This window comes from Balaenoptera borealis, assembly GCF_965194805.1.
Source record: "Balaenoptera borealis genome assembly, chromosome: 5".
Taxonomy (NCBI): Eukaryota; Metazoa; Chordata; class Mammalia; order Artiodactyla; family Balaenopteridae; genus Balaenoptera; species Balaenoptera borealis.
The window spans coordinates 98,738,309-98,759,597 of record NC_138862.1 but is presented as its reverse complement, the minus strand read 5'-3'; the positions used below and the strand labels follow the sequence as shown (position 1 = coordinate 98,759,597).

The 21,289-nt window shown below is 36.2% G+C and overlaps 2 protein-coding genes across 6 annotated transcripts in view; both read right to left on the bottom strand.

Moving 5' to 3' along the window:
- The window catches only part of SERPINI2 (serpin family I member 2), a 60,890-nt gene extending 54,356 nt beyond the window's left edge, over nucleotides 1–6,534 (bottom strand). For 4 of the 5 annotated variants that reach the window (XR_014245196.1, XR_014245197.1, XR_014245198.1 and 1 more), the window contains exon 1: nucleotides 393–6,534. Coding sequence is in view for 1 of the 5 variants with exons in the window: in XM_082394159.1 (XP_082250285.1) it covers nucleotides 393–639 (247 nt within the window). In the remaining 4 variants the exon portion in view is untranslated. The remainder of the gene's footprint in view (nucleotides 1–392) is intronic. The other variant, XR_014245199.1, reaches the window with a different exon arrangement.
- Nucleotides 6,535–6,542: 8 nt separating this feature from the next.
- Nucleotides 6,543–21,289, bottom strand: part of WDR49 (WD repeat domain 49) — a 155,190-nt gene continuing 140,443 nt past the window's right edge. The window contains 1 exon segment of the mRNA XM_082393612.1: nucleotides 6,543–9,009. Within this exon segment, the coding sequence (XP_082249738.1) occupies nucleotides 8,948–9,009 (62 nt within the window). The 3' untranslated portion in view covers nucleotides 6,543–8,947.

Sequence of the window (21,289 nt, the reverse complement as noted above, 5' to 3'; positions counted from 1 at the left end):
ATCAGAACACAGTAAGTGCTAGTAGAAGAATATGTGTATACATATATACGGGTGTATATCTACACATACACATACACACGTGCAGACACAACATAATCTCACTTAAAACTGGCTAAAACAGGCTAGAATAAAATATACAGACATAGTCACAATTTTTATGTGTATAGAATTAATTTTTTAATAAATTATTTTGGTAATATTTTCATTAAGAAACAATTATAATTATTTACATTGACAATTATTTGCATTTAAAATTCACCATTTTATAATTTCATACTTTTCATAACTTTTTATATTTATTAAAGTTCTATGACCCTGAGCTTCTCTGATAGTTTAAAAATAAATTTGGTCAGATCTTATCCAGTATAAATAATCATATGTAAGAATCTCACCAGTTGAGGTTTCTTGAAATTTTAAACTTTGTCTTATCTGCTGTTCTGTTATTCCTTTTGCTCCCAGTTGTACCATTCCAAGGGCCAGAGTTGTTCCAAAAGGGGAAATTATGATGTTGTTCTTATGAGATAAACAAACAGCTTGATAAAGATCCACTGCAAATTCGGTATTTCTTTGAGCCAAGGGGCTTGAGGCTTGACTTCCAGAAAAAGTCAATAGGAGACTCCACAACAAAATCTTATCCATTTTGACCTCTGTGCATTGGTTAATTCAAAATTTGTTAGTTTTCAAAATAATCAGAGTTTACCATAGTAAGCTCAATAGAAAGATTTCTATTAGAACTTTCTGTCTTATTAGAACAAACTACCACAAGAAGATTCTAATGTCAATTTCCAGACTAAGCATCTTCTATTAGGAGAAATAGGCCATGTGCTAATAGCATTTTTAATATGCATTCAAGAAGCAGTACAGATGTACTGCAGTTTTTTTTTAATTAAAGGAGAAATTATAATGCTGGAATATTATCAATAGCAATACTATCTCTGAATAGCTATGTGATAGTTTTTTGCATCTTTTCCATGGTTTTAGATGGGATACTTACAACTCTGATATCAAGGGAAATTTCTGTTCAGACTACTCTAAAATAGTTTAAAGAACAAAAGGAGAAATGGAATAAAAACCGGACACACTCCAGTGTGGTTTTGAACCTATAATATTAGGAAATTCAAGTATTCTAAATCAGTTGAGTAATCTGGCTAACGTCTTACAGCAACAAGTCTCACACTTTACGGAATGGTGAAATAACCTCCAAACCCACCTCGTACTTTTCCAAACAGAGGTTTTAAAAACTCAGAAAAAAATTATAAAGAAACAAAATTACAATCAAATATAAATGGTACAATAACAAGAAATGAAGAAAGCAATTTTTTAAAACTCAAAGAATAATTTGACAAATAAATTAACAAATATAAGAAAGCTGCGACTGAAAACTGTAACCAATTCACAACACTAATGACACCGTATTAAACTGCTCTCCACTAAAACTCCAGGAAATTCAACCATCTCATTACATCTGGAGCAGAATGAGTTTTACAATATTACTGCAGACTTAGTAGAATACTGACTCTGAAGTATTTTAAATTTTAAGTACTTTAAATGAATAAATTTTAAATAAAATTTCAAAGTATTTAAAATTTTAGTAACACTAGTTTTACCTTACAAATAATACATTTTAGTCACTTTCAATAACTCCTAGTTTAATAGGTTACCAGGAAGTAACACTTTATTGGCCATAAATATGAAAACCTCCGGAATAATGTTTTGTTAGCCTTAAAGAAATGAAGAATTATATTTCTAGTGTGTTTTGCAGATTATTAGGAAGGCTTCCATGACCCCTAAATGGCTAAGAATCACTATTATACATAAAGATTACTAATAGTTGATTATTTTCCAAAACTAAGTTGTAGAGTCATTATCTAGATACTTCCATTTCTTTTCTAATATGTGTAGTTAAACTTAGATATACAATTTACAAAGAAAAAAATACTCAAAACACAATCCAAAGCAATTGTTAGAAAATAATGTGTTGATAAACTGCAAATATAAATATATGCTATCAAGCAAATGTCTTATTCAAGATTAAATTAGTACATAAGGTTGTGAGTGGTAGTGCAACAATAGTAAAAGTAAAAGTGTAAAAGATGTTTTACATGCAAAATAAATTTCTGAGTATCATTTTCTAATATATTCAATATCTCAGAAGATTTCTGACCAAAATATCAGTTTGTAGACACATAAGTAGTCAAAATGTTATCAAAAATTTTAAGTCATCAAGTGGCAATTCGTTTGGCCCATTTTTAAGTATTTGGTTTATATTAGAATAACAAGCAATATTATGAAGGATGTAATTTTTCCCTAGCAGTAGAATCTGGGAGTTGCCCTATCATTATTAACAGTCTTAATAATTAAAATGTATATTCTTTGAGCATCCATTTCTCCCAGGAAATTTATAGGCCCTTAATAAACTACAAGCTCATGCAAAAAAATCATTTTAAAAATTCACTTACCTCATTGGGTTTTGGATTGTGTCTCATCAGAAAACACAAAGTACTGGTGAACTAAGCAGCCTGATGAATAGTCTTATAAGAATTTGACCTTCAAATTTGTAGTGAAAATTTAGGGAAAATTTAATTTTTAAGGAAAATAAAAGTAATGTGTTAATTTGATACATTTAAATAATACCTGCACCAAAGTGAATTGAAATGCCATTCCCTTACTCTGTTAAACACTCATGGTCAATGTTGTTGCATACATACTTTATTCAAACGCTATTTAATTTCAAGGTACTTACCCGAAATTGGCTTCTGATTACTCACTGTAATGTTACAGCTAAAATGTGTCTGCTGGGAAACACTAGTACGTGGAACACCTGATCAGTCAAGGCCAACTCTACTTATCTTGAACATTGCTTGATTAATTCCTCTAAAACCAAAGCAGGTGTTCACAACATTTGTACAGAAGGACTAACATGACCAGGTTAATGATCAATTATGAAATATGCAAGAACTGAGAGAGAAAACAATAGAATTTTTTAAAATCATTAAGTTTGAATTATTATTTCATCCATTATTCCACTTATTTTATAAGTAGAAACAGAATGTGGAAGAATGTGCCAGTGGTTGTAAATCTGCTAGTAATTAGTTCTTTTTGTTTTTTACGGAACTTCCACATCACATTACCAATGTATTCCATCATAAATATTTCAGAATGCCTATAAGAAAAAGAATAAAGTTAAATCAAGTCCAAACTGCAGAGACAAATTACTGCTGTGTTTATAGAGTTCTCAACAATTCATCAAATTATACAATAGTCAGAGGAGTTTCCTGGATATACAAGGCCCATTTGAATCCTTAGGAAACAGAGAGAATACTGAAGAAATATAGTCTTTATGTTGAGCAAAAACACCAGATTAAGATTATGGACTTACCAAATTATCAGGATAATATCAAGATATTATTAAATATGAATAATTTGATAATAAGCATTGGTGTTACTTTTATATGCTTTTAAAATTCTACATGATTTTCTCTACAAACAGGTTATTAATAAAAAATGGACGTATAATTGAATGGGTTTTGATCTCATTTTTCTAGTGCAAATCAATCACCTCAGGGACTTCCCTGGTGATGCAGTGGTTAAGAATCTGCCTGCCAATGCAGGGGACACGGGTTCGAGCCCCGGTCCGGGAAGATTCCACATGCTGCGGAGCAACTAAGCCTGTGCGTCACAACTACTGAGCCTGCGCTCTAGAGCCTGCAAGCCACAACTACTGAGCCCGCGTGCCACAACTACTGAAGCCTGCGTACCTAGAGCCCATGCTCCGCAACAAGAGAAGCCACTGTGATGAAAAGCCCAACACAGCCAAAAATAAATAAATTTAAAAAAATCACCTCAATGGCAATCAGATATTAAACACATTGTGTTATTCATCAGAGGCCTCTGAGAAGAGAAAGGGAAAATTTGGTCCAGTTTCAATTAAACAAATATTCACTATTGATCACTAAATGTAATATTATTTCTGATAAATTTATGAGAAAGGAATAAAATTAATGTAGATACCTTTTTAAAAAATTCATTAAAAAAAAACTTTTGCAAGGACCCTGTTAACCTCTTTCAATGTCCTAACAGGGCTATAGCTCAGGCCACAGAAGCCTGATGACAGTCATAGGCTGTCTCTTAATTTACTAAAATTCTTAATTTCCCATCTGGGCATCTCTAAATGTTTTCTAAATCTTGGGTTATATTCTAATATTACTTACTCTAGCATAAGCAAACTCTATTCCAGCTTCAACTTAACGCTGTTGGAGATAATTTTCCAAACACAGAATTATACAACACGAGAACATTATCATTCCTCTTGTTCTACTCGGCAATTCATAAATAAGTCTGAATGCCTAAGACTATCGTTCAATCAACGCTCTTCTACCCATGCAGTGACACCAGCAAATATCCATCACAAGTACCCTTGGCTACCAAATTATTATGTCTGTACATTACTCAGATGATAATGTGACTTACCCAGGGAAAGGCCATTACTTTTCCTTCCAATGACAGAGACAGACACTCTGTCTTAGTAAGATCACTTAATGAAGTTGTTCGGTAAGAACCTCATGTTATAGCAGTTCCAGCAGAATGTATACTTTCCTGTCTCTTGGGTAGTAAAAAGCAATGGCCATGAATTTCTCCTCCCTGGTTTAAGCTCTTTTAACTGACAATAAAGATACCATGATTGTCCATAAAATATTGCTGCAAACCTTTGAAATATTTTTACAAATCTGTTTTCTCTATAACTCTATTTGCTCCTAGATCATCAAGAAAAAAACATTCATTAGTGAGAGCCAAAGCATCCTGCTATAAATTTGAGCACCATCATTACTACCACTGTAAAAAATACACTTGAATGTGTATAAAAATAATAGCAAGGGGTTGCAGCTTCAATCTCATTATCTTTCTTAGCGTTTTATAGTTTTTTTTTTAAGTAAAAATGTATTTAATTCCAAACTAAAAACATATAAGCAAGCGCTCTCATTTGTAAAGGACATAAAAGTTAATTCTTCCATCTGAGTATGGATTAATTTCAGGCATTCTTTCCTTTGTCAGTTTGCTCTATATATTTTGAGTGATAAGAGGAAAACGTTCTGTAAAGAGAACAGGCTAAATTATATTTAGTGTAAGTCTACACAGTACAAACAAAGTAGCCTATTGAAAATTAGGGCACATCCTATTTTGCCATTTTTCCACTGCAGAAAAAATGGCTCTTAAATAATTGAACCTAAATGTTAATTTCAGAAACAGCTTATAAAGTCTTCAGTTCTATTAACATTTGATAGGTGAGACCCTGCTACCTGCCTGGCACAATTAGATGCTGGAAGATATAAAAGAGTTAAGACATAATAACTAAATGTCTTTTTATTTTTTCCTTTTGTGAGTGTTTTTGTTCCACATTATTAGAAACAGTAACATTAAAAGAGACTTTCATACCCTTAAAAGTTCTATTCTCATTAAATATAGAGAACAGACAGCTCTATTAATGAGCTGAGACAGTTCCTCTTAATTCCTTCTACCAAACAGGCCCTGAAGTTAACTAAGGATGAATTAGGCTCACACACAGCATAGTGCCACGCACACATAGTAGGCCACAGAGAGAAGTTCTGTCTACATGAACCAAGCTATTTCAGAACAATCACCTCAAACAGAGTCGTCTCCAGGGCTGAAACAATACAAAATAGGTCTAGTAAAAGAATTTCCAAATTATAACAGAAAAACTAGAGGGCTCATTCAATCTTTCCTTTAAAACCATTGCATTTTATGTGCCTTCACTCCAGAAAGCTGATGGCAGGAGAAGTGTATTCTGTTTATATGTGTATACCTGGTGTCTAAAGCAGTTCCTTGCATATGCCTTCAATAACTGGTGGGATAGATGGATGGATGGATGCAGAAAAGGGCCTTCACGAAGTATTTGGTAACCATATTACATCTCTTTAACATCTTAATATTCCTTTAAATTTCTGGAAATAAGGCTCAAATTTCACTCCACTGTACTGTCACCAATCTATGATTCATAGATCATACGCTCTAAGTTTGAAATGATGGATTGTCCAATCAAACCTGCCAACTAATCCAAGAATTCTCTGCAACATCCCTGTGAGAGTTATTCAGCCTCTGCTTTGACATCTCAAGGAACCCTTTGGACTAAGGCAAAATTTTTCATTTTTTAAAATAATTTACTTTAAATACCTTAAATTTACAGAAAAGTTGCTGATATAACACAAAGAACTACCATCTCCGTCTCTCCTTCTCTGTTTCTTCAGTTGTTAACATTTCACCACATATGTGTGCTCTATCTATATACCTAATCTCTCTTTCCCTCCCTCTCTCTCTTTTTCCTTTCATATATATATATATATATATTATATATATATTTATATATATATAGTGTGTGTGTGTGTAAATATATGTGGTGTGTTTGTTGTATACATAAATATATATAAACATTATAATTAGTATTTTTTGAATCATTTGAGAGCAAGATGCAATCACAATTTTCAATCACTCCTAAACATTTCATTCTATCTATCTATCTATCTATCTATCTATCTATCTAAAATCATGAGTTCACATTGATATCTATAATCCCAATCCCAAATCTCAGGGTTGTTTCTAGTGTTCTCCTTTTCAAATTTTATAAATACCTTCTATAACAGTGAGATACTCGGCTCTCATTATCCTCTGTATATTTACTAATTTATTCATTTATTTACTCAATATTTATTTGTACAATATAACCAATCTCCCAACTATGCTGGTCATCTCCACTCACCCCTCTGCCTTCCCACCCACTAATTCCCTCTCCCATTGACCCCTCCCATACTCTTGGGTCCAGTAAGCTTCTTTCTGCTGGGTCTTCTCTCAGCTCCTCCTACTTCCTTTCCTAGCTGTACAGTGGGCCTACTGCCAGCAATTCTGTACCAAGATGAGAAGTGAAGATGGGAAGGAAAGGGAAAACAAGAAACCTTTTCAAGTTCAACAGAGATTAGGAAGAAATTCTAGAATCTGCCTTCTTAGCATTGTGCCCGTCAGTTCTACTCTTTCTTCACTGCAGCTTTGAAATATTTGAGGATAGTTTGTATCTCCCATGAATTCTCTTTCTTAAGCCAGACCTCCCCATTTCTTTATTTGTTCCTCTAGAATATGGTTTCCAGGAACATTACTGCTCTGACAACATTCTCCAACATTTGTTGAGATTGATTCTTCCAAATATCTTTCTCCTACATCTTTCCCATATGTGATTGTCATTCAATGAGAAGGAGAAGGAATATTCATAGAACTCACAACGTCTGACTCAGGATTCACTTAAATGTAGATGAAATAGGCAACTGTCTTCTGAAAATCCGTCTTCTGCCACCCTCTCTATCAAGCTAAAGCATTTGCTCCACCGATGCTGAAAATTCTACAGTTAGAGTTCATTCCACTGACTTTATACTAATAAGAAATGCATGAACAGAATAGTGAAAGGTGAAAACCATGGCCTTTGGAGTAAAACAAATCTAGGCTCCAATCCCTACTCTGCCATCAATAATTGGGCACTCTCCTAATGTATCCAAATCTCAGATTTTAACCCCTTAAAATAGATATATCTTATACAATTATTGTGAGGTTTAAATATGATAAACTTTTGCAGTTACTAGACAGAGTAGACTGTAGAACCTTACATATTGTCAATTCCTTTACTTGTGTGTGTTACTGCAAAATTCTTAAAAAACAAATATTTTTAAAGGAGTCTTTAAAATACAAAAAAAAAAACTAAAGTTATGTGAATGAATTGATTAATTATTCCTACAGGACACATTAGCTAATGTACCATAAGAATACTGGTTGCCTAGTAGATAATATTTATAAAGAAAAATGGATCAAAAAAGTGATGTGTTTCAGAGCCAAACAGTCCCGACTTGACCTTACACATAAAATGAGCCTTTTACACAGCCCCAGTCCCCTATTTTTCCCCCAAGGCTATTCCCTCTTTGGTTGTGCCATGCCTCTCAATTTTAGAGTATAGTATAACAAAGTATAGAAGCAAAACATATGCAGTAATTTCTCAAGAAGTACACAGAAGGATAAATATGTCATTAAAAATTAATAGTAATAGCTGCTATTGACAAGGTGTAATTGCATTATCAGAATCATTTTTTAAAAATCTAGAAAGTGTATATAAGTCTGAATGCTTTTCTAAGTCAAGTTTATATATTCACTGTGTCAGTACATATTTAATTTCAATGCAAATTGATTTTACAATGAAAACTGACCAAAAATATTTATCTATAGGAGCAACAAGAAGTGTGACTGGTTAGAACACTTTGTTCTGGAGTTGTACATTTTTTATATAAAAACACTTGAGAATAGATAATACCAATTGCTATTGCCCCCCTCTTTAGCCACATTTTTCTATTAAAATGTAGAGAAAGTGAAAGGTGATGGATAAAAGCAGCACTAAAACATTGTTTCAAAATGAAGCTTCCTGAAGTTCAAATATAAAGTAAAAGAAAGGAGCAATATTTTTTTTTAATTTATTTATTTATTTTTGGCTGTCTTGGGTCTTCATTTCTGTGAGACGGCTTTCTCTAGTTGCGGCAAGTGGGGGCCCCTCTTCATCGCGGTGCGCGGGCCTCTCACTGTCGCGGCCTCTCTTGTTGCGGAGCACAGGCTCCAGACGCGCAGGCTCAGTAGTTGTGGCTCACGGGCCCAGTTGCTCCGCAGCATGTGGGATCTTCCCAGACCAGGGCTCGAACCCGTGTCCCCTGCATTGGCAGGCAGATTCTCAACCACTAAGCCACCACGGAAGCCCGGAGCAATATTTTTGATTCCATTTTTTTTTTTGCATTTTATATACATACTTTATGTGACCATGAAATATTTATTTTTCTTTCAATTAGAATGGCTTCTTATTCCTTTTTATCTTCAGATCACTACTTGTGTCTTGACATAATTGCCTGGTTCTTCATTCACGATCCAGAATTTCTTTGGGAAATAGGCTTTTCTCATCAAATACTGCTTTCAATGCTACAAAATGATGAAGAAAATGACATATAAACTATACTTGGCAAAAGATCCAATTAAATGAAATAGTGGGGAGAAATTTTCAAACTTCACTTCTTCTCAAAATGTGGATGTTCTTAAAACCAAGAGTGCTCTGGGAAAATTTCCTCTTAAGCTTCTGCTATTCCTTTTAGTTCAATTTAAATTTAAAAGTTAAATTTTAACAGAGTTTGTCCTATTAATGTATTTATAACAGGGTAGAGATCTACCATTTAACGGGAGAAGTCTAAAGAAGTTTGTGTTTTCCATTCTTGTTTTTTAATCTACTTAACAGCTATCAAGGACTCATAAAAAGCAAAGAACAAATTATTCTGTATTGAAATAAGACAATTAAAAGCATCAACACACAGTTTGACTGTCTGCATGACTAAACAAGTACGTCTGCAATCACATCCTTATAACATAGTTTGACCTGCAGGGATCTGTGGCTTCAGAGGAAAAAGAGCCAAATTATCCCCATGAATGGTTATACGTGCATCAGTGAGAAGCGGGAGGAAACTGTGCCACACATTCAAAAAAATAATTTTGGCCTTTTGCTAAATTTTGTCATTTCAACAAATGTTTATTGAAAATATATTACGTACTGTGCTCAGGGATAATGGGGCACAAATATGACTAAGTCACAGGCTTCCTCCCAACTGGCAGAAAGTGGGAGCAGTAGACAAATAACCAAAATGTCATCTATAATATGACACCATTCTAAGAGAATATGAGCAATGTAAATTGTGGTTAAACATATAAAGAGCTTATAACAATACGCAGAGATCAGAGAAAAAGTTTTAAGAATCGGATGCTATTTGAGATAGATCTTGAAGCCCAGAGAGGATTTTCATTGATAATGAGGACTTTGGAGATGAGGACGGGTTTGCAAGGGGGAAAGGAAATGTCAACTAGAAGGAACAAAGTAAATACAAGTATGGAGAAACAGAGCTACTCTTCAGGTAACTCTGAGTAATTCAGTACAATTTAACATAAAGGAGAGGAAAGTAGAATGAGATTGAAGCTGGACTGAGGGGCACTTTAAGTACCAAGCCAAGAATTATGAAACAAAGAAACTACATTAACATTGAATAACCTCACAGTATAGAGGCATCTTTATATATTTGGATTAAAAAAAAAAACAAAAAAACTCTCCACTTCTCTTACAAATATAACTGTAAAAGTCAGTATCTTGCCCCCTTTGCTCTTGAATGTTATACAAGGAAAACCAAGAAAATGAGGGGAAGTAACTCCGCGAACAAATTCCACGTTCAGCAAAACCCAAAGGTAGATGTAACCTGCAGCCTACAAAACATGAAGAAGGGTAGCCAAACAGCTGAAATTGGGCAGAAGTTACACAAGATAAATCGATCCGCATGGAGAGTATAAGAAGGCCAGCAGCAGCTGCAGCATTTCAGAAAGTGCTGGCAAAGAGACACTCACTAAAGATGAGGGGCTCACCCTGCGGTCCAAATGCTGTATCTTTCATTTATATCTATGGATGCTACACGGGGTGAAGAAGGCTGGGAGCAAAAGCTGTCCCCAACCTCATTTGGTTCAGTGAAACATATGAGGCAGGACTATATAAAGAATCACACCCACGAGCCATTTTCTGCTAAAAGCAGTCCGCCTCTGTAGGTTGTAAAACTTGAAGGCCACGCTGATCCCATGTCCCAGGCTCTCACCCAGGGACCTGCTACAAATTTCAAGTCTAAGAAAACCAAACTCATTAAAGATAATTGATTAAAAGGGTAAATTTTAAAAACTGGCATAGCATGGACATAAATGTATTACAAGCAAAACTAAAAACTTAAATTTAAAAAATTTAAAAAAGAGCAGCAAAACTAATCAACACATAGATCGCCACCAGGAACATGTTGCCATTGGACAAATATCGTTACTAAGCATTTTGCCACAAATTAAATTTTAAAACTTGAAAACGCTCCTGTCTCTACGAAAGAAGATCACAGAGCAAAAGTCCCTTCATCTCAGGGATGAGATGAAGACACAACGGGAAGTGATGAAATGTCAGCTGGCAGAGCTCAGGAAAAAAATATCACAAGTGAGAATAGACTGCATGGTAACACAATGGGAAGCGTAGAGTGTACGAGTGAGAAAAACAAATAAGATGAAAATTAAAAACAGAACAAATTAGAGGGAAATGATAGATATTGGGAAAAAAAGACCTAACAAATACATAAATGGGCTGAGTCTTTAAGAAAGAAAAATTAAGCAGAAATATTTTAAAGTGTCATGTAATAAAACTTTCCTCAAATAAGAGACAACCTGACATATATAAAAAGGACATACTGTTAATTACCTCTTCAATGGCCCTATCTGCAAATAGAGTCACATTATACGATGCTGTGGGGTTAGGAATTTGGGGAAACACAGTTCAGCCCATAGCATATATTTTGGAACTTTTAAATGACCAGTGAAGCTGCAGGATCTTCAGCCTTGCTTCTGTATTTTTGGTAACTCAGTTCCAAACACAATCAGTTTTATTAATGCGTTTTCACTTTTCCAAAATCCTGATCCCTTTATTTCTTGGTAAATTTGGTATTTCTTGGTATAATTTATGTCTTGTATAGCTTAGAGATAGCCAATCTTTGTTATTGGCCTGAGACAATTTTTAAAATTGTGGCAAAGATGGAGTTTGGTGATATGTCTAGTGGAAAGAAGGAGTTGGAGGCAAAAAGGATATAAATAAAAGACCTAACTTTTCTTGCTCTGGGGGGAAAAAAAAGGACATAACTTGTGCCAGGAATAATAGAAGAGTCAAAAACAAGGCATATCCTACTAAAGTTACTAGACTTTAAAGATAAAGGCAGAATCATTTGGCAACCAAGCAAAATGATCAAGTCACTCAAAAGAAGAGAAATATATGTATTGCATTTGATATCTTCATAGCAATGATCAATACCAGTAGACAGTAAAGAGAGCAACTCCCACAAGATAAGTAAGGAAAGAACATGTGAGGTATGAATACTATAAACATCCAAACTGCCCATCAAATCTGAAAACTACCAATAGTTTCAACTTGCAGGGAGTTCATGGACTATTGTTCCCAAGAGTCCTTTTTGAGGAAATTACAACATAAACTGAGAAATGACTGAGGAAAAGATTTAGTGGTGAGCACCAAATATATTTTAACGTAGAAGTGGGATTAAAACAACATAAAGTTTAGGATGACAAATTAGAAGGCAAATGTCACATGCCTGACAACGTAGAAATGATACAATTAACAAAAATTGGGAAAGTAAGAAAGAAGTTTCATTCATGTTAGATCAGTAACAGCTGAGAGACAAAGGACTTAAACCAACAAGTCAAGTAATAGCCGTATAAGCAAATTTAACAAAAGCACAAAGAAAAATCATATTATTGAACAAAATTGTGTGGTGGAAGAGGGGGAGGGGAATGAAGAAACATGTTCATTTATCATCAGTCAGCATGGATTTGTTACTGCCCTAGAAAAATAAAGGGCGACAACAATTATAATTATATGAATCTATAAGTATAAAGGTACTACCAGAACAAACATATAACACACCCCCCAAATAAAAACGAAGAAAAAGATTACAGGTCCAGTGAAAACTTCAAAAAATATATAAACAGTAAATAGCAGAAAAGAGTATGAGAAATACAAAACCAAACTGTCTAATATAACAACAAATTTAAATGTGCTCAATTTCATGATTTTAAAAAATGGATTTTTTAGTTGGATCAAAGGCAAAAAAACCCGATTCACATCTAAAATAAAATGATTCTGAAAATTTGAAATAAAAGGATGGGAAAAGTATACCAGGCAAATCAAAATCAAAAGAAAGCAGGGATCAAAATCTAAAATCATAGATGCACGAAGAAACCCTCAAAGGATACACAGACACTCGCAGTAGTGGTTGCCAGAAATAGGTGATAGTGGGAACTGGACAGATCAGCATCATGGAAGGGAGGTAGACTTCTCACTGAACAATTTTTTATATGTTCTAATATTTGATCAGTGTGAATATATGCTGCTTTTCATATAAGAAAGTATATGAAAAACAGCATATTCTGTTTTTTAGTAAGACAGAAATGCAACCTGGACCTACCTCATAAGCAAAGTTACAAATGAAAACCCTTTCCACTTGCCTAACACCAGCGGTACAAGATAGTGTGGATTTCTGCACATAAGCAGTTGATTCTGTCCTCTGTTGTCTGAAGGTAAGCACATCAGAATCACAAGGCATTCTGAATGCCTCAGAGCTCTCCTGAGGTCCACTGTGAAAGCCAAAATGTTACTTCTGAAATAAACCCTAGCTGGTTTACTGAGATTTGTCTCTCAACTAGACAAGGAATTTTCATTGTAATTGACTGGGTTTCAGGACAATTAAACCAATAACTAACCAATAGGCCTTTGCAAGTTCTTTGACAGGGATAATCTTTCTGGGATGATTTATTTTTCTGAGTTAAAAAACAAATGATAAAAAATTCATATGCAATTCATATGCAAGGGTAGATACCTGTTTTCTGGGCCTGAAGCTTACAATTTGGGGAGCTTTCTTTAAGAAAATGAACATAAAATTGCAAACACAAAATTATTCATAAAAACGGTTATGTACTTAGAATGAGAAAATAAATCTCAACAAACTACTGGAGTTTTGTAGAGCTGAATCCTTTTCTTCTCAGATCTCTTTTAGGAAAGGCACCTGAAATGCTTACCTGGAAATGATTCCTGCTTGCAACCTCGCTTCCTCTCTTCACCCAGAACACCCTAAAACCCCCAGCAACTCCTAATACTCACAAGGGACTTTGTAGATAAGGCTTATAAAACTTAACCTACATTAGCTTCACTAGCAATCTCCTTTACGTGGAGAAAGCCATGTCGTTAACCTAACACCTTCTAAATGAATAATGGTCATCAATTCCTCTCACTATTCAGAGTAACAGCATCTGCTGGGTTAATGGCATAATGTTTGCATATAAGTGAGTCTGCCATGGATTATGATACATGTAAGAAACCATTAACCATTTATTGAACCTGTTTAAGATTATCAAAGAATGTCTTTAACCTTGCTGTGATGACTTGTTTTCTTGATGAACTTGGCAAGGTTCTTCCCAGTTATTCAATCAAACACTAATCTAGGTGTTGCTCTGAAGAAATTTTGCCTATATAGTTAAAGTCCCTAATCAATGGATTTTAAGTAAGGAGATTATCCTGGATAATTTGGGAGAGCTGGACTTAAATCAGTTGGAAGGCCTTAGAAGCAGGACTGAGGCTTCCCTAAGACAGAAAAGAAATGCCAACACTAGACAAAACTTCTGCCTGTGCCCATGGAGTTCAGTTCTCCTCCTTTAACCGCCTGTGGACGGCTCTACTCCTTTTGGACTTGCTCCACCAGCCCTCACAATCCCATAAGGCAATTCCTTGTCATAAATTTCAATACATGGTCCTGCTCGTTCTGTTTCCCTGCACCCTGACTGATACACTTGCCATAAAGTGCATTGTTTAACGCAGAATCATCGTGAAGGGCAAAGCATTCTTATCAAGACAAATAGACTGGTTTGTCAAGGTTCCTGCGGTTTGTGACCGGAGTCTGTCAGATACTTGAAAAGAAAATTTATGTTTATTCAAATATACAGCTTATCTTAAAGCACCTTCAAGTTCCCACATAGGTGTTATGTGGGACCTCAAGCCTTAAACTTCTCGCCTTATGGGTCCAACAACTTACTTAGAATCTTGGTGAGTAGTTCACTCAGAAGGGTGAGTAACAGCCAGTGTATTTGGACTCATTGCGTCCAAATGGACCCATCTTTAAAGCTTCTAAAGGCTTCCTTCTCACTTAAAATAAACCCAAGTTTCTTGCCCAGGCTACCTCGTCCCACATGAACGGATCCCTAATTCTTCCACCCAAATCTCGTGCTCACTATGAGCGTCTCTCACACTTTACCCTGGCAACACTGACGTTTCTGACCCTGGAATACGCCAACCTTGTTCCCACCTCAGTAGCTTTACACTTCTGCTCCCATCCTTGGAATGTTCTGTCCCCATTCGTTTGTGGAACTGCTTCCTCTTATCTTTCAGGATTCAGCCCAACAATCAGAGAGAGCTTCACTGATGCCCCCCCTTAGTCACGTTCCATCACATTGTCTTGCTTTATTTTCCTCGTACCTTTTGTCAATATCACTATCCAAACGTATCTTCTTATATTCAGTTATTTATTTATTGTCTATCATGCCCCTAGGTGATAAATTCAATGAGAGCAAAGACCTTGTTTGTCTTTATACCCCATATACCCTTAGCACCCAGCATTGTGTCTGGTATTTACATAGAAGATGGTCACAAAAATGTATTTGTTGAATAAATGAGCAAATGAATGAAGATACCTCCAGGCTTGTAAAGGGGCGGGATCACTCCTCACACTTTGGAATTCCTGCCTTCCAGAGACCCGAGGGACTCTATTATGGTAATAGAAGGCTGGTCCTCCATGTCATTTATCTATATATCCATCCACTTACTGTAACCCCTGCTCTTAAAAATTAACATCAAGTGTTATTGGTAACCATTTATGCTCTCTATTTCCTACTTGGGAAAAGATGACATTATACATTAATCACTTCATTTTATAGTTGGCTGCCCAACAAGGCTTGTTATAATGATAACCAAGAGGTGTTTTAAAAGTGATGAAAATGAAAGACGTGGTGGTCATAAAGCTATTCAAACATTTTCACTAAAATAAAATGATTCAGTGATTTTCATAAAGCAAAGTTAATCTTTATCATCTGATCCCTCCCTTGCCCCCTAATTGGAGACTAACTATATATCAGATGAACAACAGTGGCAAACCTCACAAAGGCACCCTGGCAAGAAGGGACTTAGCGACTATGTAAACACAGCACTGCAATGACCAGCTGTTGTTAGTTTATGAATATACGGTATTCTGAAAACTTTCTCTTCAATTCACATCCTCCATCCTATTCTAAGTCCTCTAGATAAGTGTTTCTCAAACTTTAATGTGCATAAAAATCACCTAGAAATCTTGTTAAAATGCAGATTCTGATTCCATAGATCTGAGTTGAGGCCTGTGATGCTGCATTTCTAACATGCTCCTGGGTGACGCCCAGGCTATATCCACTGCCCGCATTTTGACATCAAGGTTCTAATTCCTAAATATAGACTCTAGATCAGGATGGCCAGGCTGTCATTTAATTTCAGCCATCACTGTGTAACAATCAGGTAACAAAGCAACAGGTTGTTGGCAGAGTAGTGAGAATTTATCAAAATGCTTTAGTGGTCTTCATATGGCTCTTAAATGATCGTGCTTGGGACCCGTTCAACCTTTTTTTTAAGACTTTTTTTTTTTATGAGCTGTTTTATTTTTACAACAAAATTGAAAGGAAGGTACAAGTATTTCTCATATATCCCCTGCCCGCACACATGCAAACCCTCCCCCGTTATCAACATCAGTCACCAGAATGGTATATTTTTTAGTAAGGGTGAATCTACACTGACACATCATTATCACCCAAAGTGCATTGTTTACCTAAAGTTTCACTCTTGGTGTTGCACATTTTAAGAATATTTAAAGGATAATGACAAATATCCTTCATTATAATATCATACAGAGTATTTTCATTGCCCTAAAAAAATCCTCTGTGCTCCTATTCACCTCTTCTCCTCCTTCCCTGGCAACCATTGACCTTTTTATTGTCTCCATAGTTTTGCCTTTTTAGAATCCCATAGAGTAGGAATCATTCAGTGTGTACCTTCTCAGATTGGTTTCTTCCACTTAATAATATTCATTTAAGATTCTTCCATGTCTTTTCATGGCTTGACAGCTCTTTTTTTTAAGTGCTAAATAATATTCCATTGTCAGGATGTACCACAGTTTATTTATCCATTCACATGCTGAAGGACATCTTCATTGCTTCCAAGTTTTGGCAATTATGAATAAAGCTGCTGTAAAGATCTGCATGCAGGCTTTTGTATGAAAATAAGTTTTCAGGTCCTTTGGGTAAATACCAAAGAGCATGACTGCTGGATTGCATGTTAAGAGTATGTTTAGTTTGTAAGAAACTGACAAACTGCCTTCCAAAGTGGCGGTACAATTTTGCATTCCCACCAGCAATAAATGAGAGTTCCTGTTTCTCCACATCCTCACCAGCATTTGGTGTGAGCGTCCTGGAGTTCGGCCATTCTAATGCGTGTGTAGTGATAACTCATTGTTCTCTCACTTTGCATTTCCCTGATGACATATGATGGGAAGCATCTGTTGAATCTTTTAAAAAAATGTTTTTCACATGTTAATGACTTCTGTTTTATAGGACTCAAATTATGGTGATATCATATAAACAAAGATATAAAATAATAGGAAGGATTTTTTTACTTCTAAGATATCTCTGAGTTTTGTGCTCAGTCTGGATCTTCAGTTATCTAAGATTTCCTGGCATGAATCATGTGTAGAAATCTCTCATTTCCTACTAAAAATGACTATATCTATAAATGCATTCTTCTTGTATTTAATGATTTGTTCAAGTAAGAAGATTTCCACAATATTTGATTCTTTTTCTTTACTGGTACTAGATTTAAGATAGTATTTTAAAGCAAAGATATATAAGGTTGATTTTACTAAAATCCTGCGTGTATACTTTTCACCTGTAGCTTAAGAATTATAGAGAGTAAGTTTGTATATCAATGAAAAACCTGTACTGTCTATAGCGCACCCTTCTGAGTAGGCAGATTCTGGCTGAGTTCACCATTTTTGAACTATTTTGCCCCTCTCTGTAAATTGCAGGTTACCATGGATATGCAAACTCCGTCTCATCTGGTAGAGTGTTAACTGACTTGCTCCGCTTCCTTGGAAACACCAGTTTTTGTACCTACCTGCAAATTGGGTCAGGGACAGTTATCTTGCACAAATTATCAACTCTTACCAAATTTTCAATCCTCCCACTTTTCTTCAATATCTGGCCACAATCCTCCAAACGTTTTCAATTCTTCTCACATCTGTCTAAAACTGAGAACTAAAACCTGACAGCCCAAATCTTTATTCAGACTCTATGCTGCCTTGCAGCTGTCCTTTGCTCTCAGGACCTCCAGAACACCAAAACAACTGAACTTCCCCCCCTCCTAACATCTGGTTCAACGGGTTCTATAGAAGCAATGCCAACAAGAATCCCTGAGAGACACTTCTCAGACACTGTTTTGCCCCACCCAGAAGATTCATGATCACCTCTGGGTTGTTCAACAATGAGCGGTAATCATTCATCTTGAACAAAAGTAAGGGGGCTGACAACATTGACCTTTACCCTGTGCGACTAGAAAGTGGAGGCAGTTAAGAAATGGCCCGACCCTCTTGCATTCCAGAAACAGATAACAGCAAAGGACCACTCTTCTGTCTCTCATTCTGAGATAAGACCCTCTTCACCCGCCTCCCAAGTCTAATAAGACTCATGGATTCATTGACCTGTCTCTATAATAGCCCAAGCCCCCTTCCTTTTTTTGAGATACTCCTCTTTAATGACTATTCTCCCTGTTGCAATAGCTTGAATAAAATCATCTCTTTAATTGTCCCGCACATTTTGTCTTTGACAAACAACAACAACAAAACAATTCACCTGAGGTATCACTAATGCAGCATTTTCTCTACGTTGGAAGTTTTAAAGATTTTATAGGTACAATATGATGACTTCTGGGGAATTTATTGGCAAAACCTGACCCAGAGCCACTTCTAAGTAGATTCCAGTTTTTTGAATAAAGCGTATCAAAAAGGGGTTTCAAGCTGTTTGAGAACCCACGGGGAACAACTTGGAAGCTAAAGAGAGAGTGTGAAAGATGTTTCAACTTGAAAGGGAAAGAAAGAAAATACAAAAGAACATTAAAAACACAGTAGGTAAAACTGAAAAGTCACCTGGGGCTTATGAAGTGTCTGAAAACTGTCCCAAGTTCCAAAGCGGTAGTTTAGAATGTTGAAAGTAAGTCTGGCAAAATGCCTCTCATCATACAATTGCCAAATAACCTTCAGTACACTGTAATTATGGAGATTTCAGGAATGTGTGTAAAATGCAGTGCAAAGACTTAAGGTAGACTCTGTAATGATAGTGTGGAGGAGGGCCTGTATTAGTAATTGAGATTTTTTTTAAGTGCTCATTTATAATAACAATTTTTAAATTCAGTAGCCTCCTACGAAAAAGGAGATGAACAATTTTAAATGAAAGTGATAAAAATAGGTAATATTATAGTGAAATAGCTGGTATTAGAAAGCCACATAAGAATAGGTTGCCTAGGGACTATAATTTCAACGTTATTTGAACAAGGGAGGCTGTACCTAGAAATAATAATAACATGGACACCTGTAAAACAGTGTAAAACAGGGACACTTCTCAACTAGGGTCCACCTTTTACTAGCTATGCGAGACTAGGTATGTTATTTAAACTCTTTTTTCTATCCCACAGAGTCTATGCCAGAGACTCTTTATATAGTAAATAGGGGCAATAATAATTCCTATAACATAGAGCCATTTAGTGGAATAATAATGATAAAATACCATCAATAAAGAAGGTGTCAGGCTCTGTGCTAAGGGCTTCACATGGGTTATTTCACTCAATGTTCACAGCAACATTATGAAGACGGTAACTAATACGATGCCCATTATTAGTTGAAGAAACTAAGGCATAGAGAGTTTAACTGACCTGCTAAAGGTCATATAGCTAGCAAGTGGTAGAGTCTTGATTTGAAGCTAGGCTTATGCTTGAAATTTTGCCCTTACTGTACCTTTATTGCTTTGAGTCTTCCAAGTTTTATTCATTCTATAAATGGAAATTCTCCAAAAGACAACCATAACCATTAACACTTTATAACTGAGTAGGAATAATGACTGTGATTTCAAAGGTTACAAAATAATGTAAAGGACCAGGAGTGGGATAAAAAGCATGAATAGCCAGGGAAGATGGTACTATGCCAATGATCAGTGCATTGCCCCTGAGCTCCAAAGCCACTCTTCACTGCTCGCTGCGTGATAATGGACCAGAGTCTTGTAAATGGTTTTCCTTTGACAGCTGGTACAATGTTGAGCTCTGTCACTAGAGGGCACTAGAGGGACACTGGAGGAGAAATGGATTTCTCTCCAAGCGGGTGCTCCCCTCACCAGGCTCCTGCAGGGCAGTTCCTCCAGCACTAGAGTCCTACAGCATGACTTCCCCATGATCAAGCTCATCCAATGCCTTCTGCAGCTCCAGACTCCTGTGATGCAAGGATGGCTTTTCCAGAGCCACAGCTTCCCTTGCCACCCTCCCAGGTGACTTTGCAGCAGAGTGCCGCCTGTCTGCCAGCATGCAATGAATGACTTTCTGTAATACCCCAGGAGGCAAGCAGAGGGCCACCAGTGTGACTCCTCCCTGTGAACAGCCTCTCCCCTGCAGCCCCTTGATGGCTTTGCAGTGAGTTCTGAGACACAGCACCTCCCTGTGGATGGCTTCCCCTGACGCCCCTGAGAGCAGATTTCTGCAAGTTCCATCTGCAGCAGCTCTGCCACCTTGCCAGGTGGCAAGACAGCGATAAGCCCTCTTGCACAAGGTCTGGGTCTCTGCCCTAGCTTAGGTGGGCATATTCCCTGGTCTATCTCAGGCCTGGGAGTAGTGGCTTCTCTTTAGATCTTCTATTCCTGTGTTCTTTAGAATTCTCTTTGCTGCTTACTAGCCAATGTTCTATAATGTGCGTATATTATATCTAAAATCGGAAGAAAAAATGAACTGAAAAATAAAATTAATTCTAAAACATGCTTTGACTGTAGTTGCTGCTGACTATAGTTGCTCTTCAGTTACCGTTCTTTTTCTTTCCTCCCTACTATAGTCAGTTTCTTGGGAAAGTGTTAGCTTTTCTTGGTAGATGTCCCACAGGTACCTCCGACTCAACATATTCTGAAAACTAACTCTAAATCATCTTCTCCTCCTATATTTCCTCTCTCAGTAATTGTCTCTCTTTGACACAGTTATCCGGGCTGGAAACCTGATAGTCACACGTGTCTTAACATCTCATCAGGGCACAAAATCCTTTAAATTCTATCTCTGTAACACTTCTCGAATTAATAGTTACTTCCTTTCTAGGGTCCCCTTATCTTCAAAATAATAATAGTTACCATTTATGAGTGCTTATTATGTGCCAGTCATTGTGCTAAAATTAACCCACACAACTCCAAGAAGCAGGTACCACTAGCCCCATTTTACAGATGAGAAAACTGAGACTTCGTAGCTTATTTAATTTATCCAGATATAAACAACTAGTAG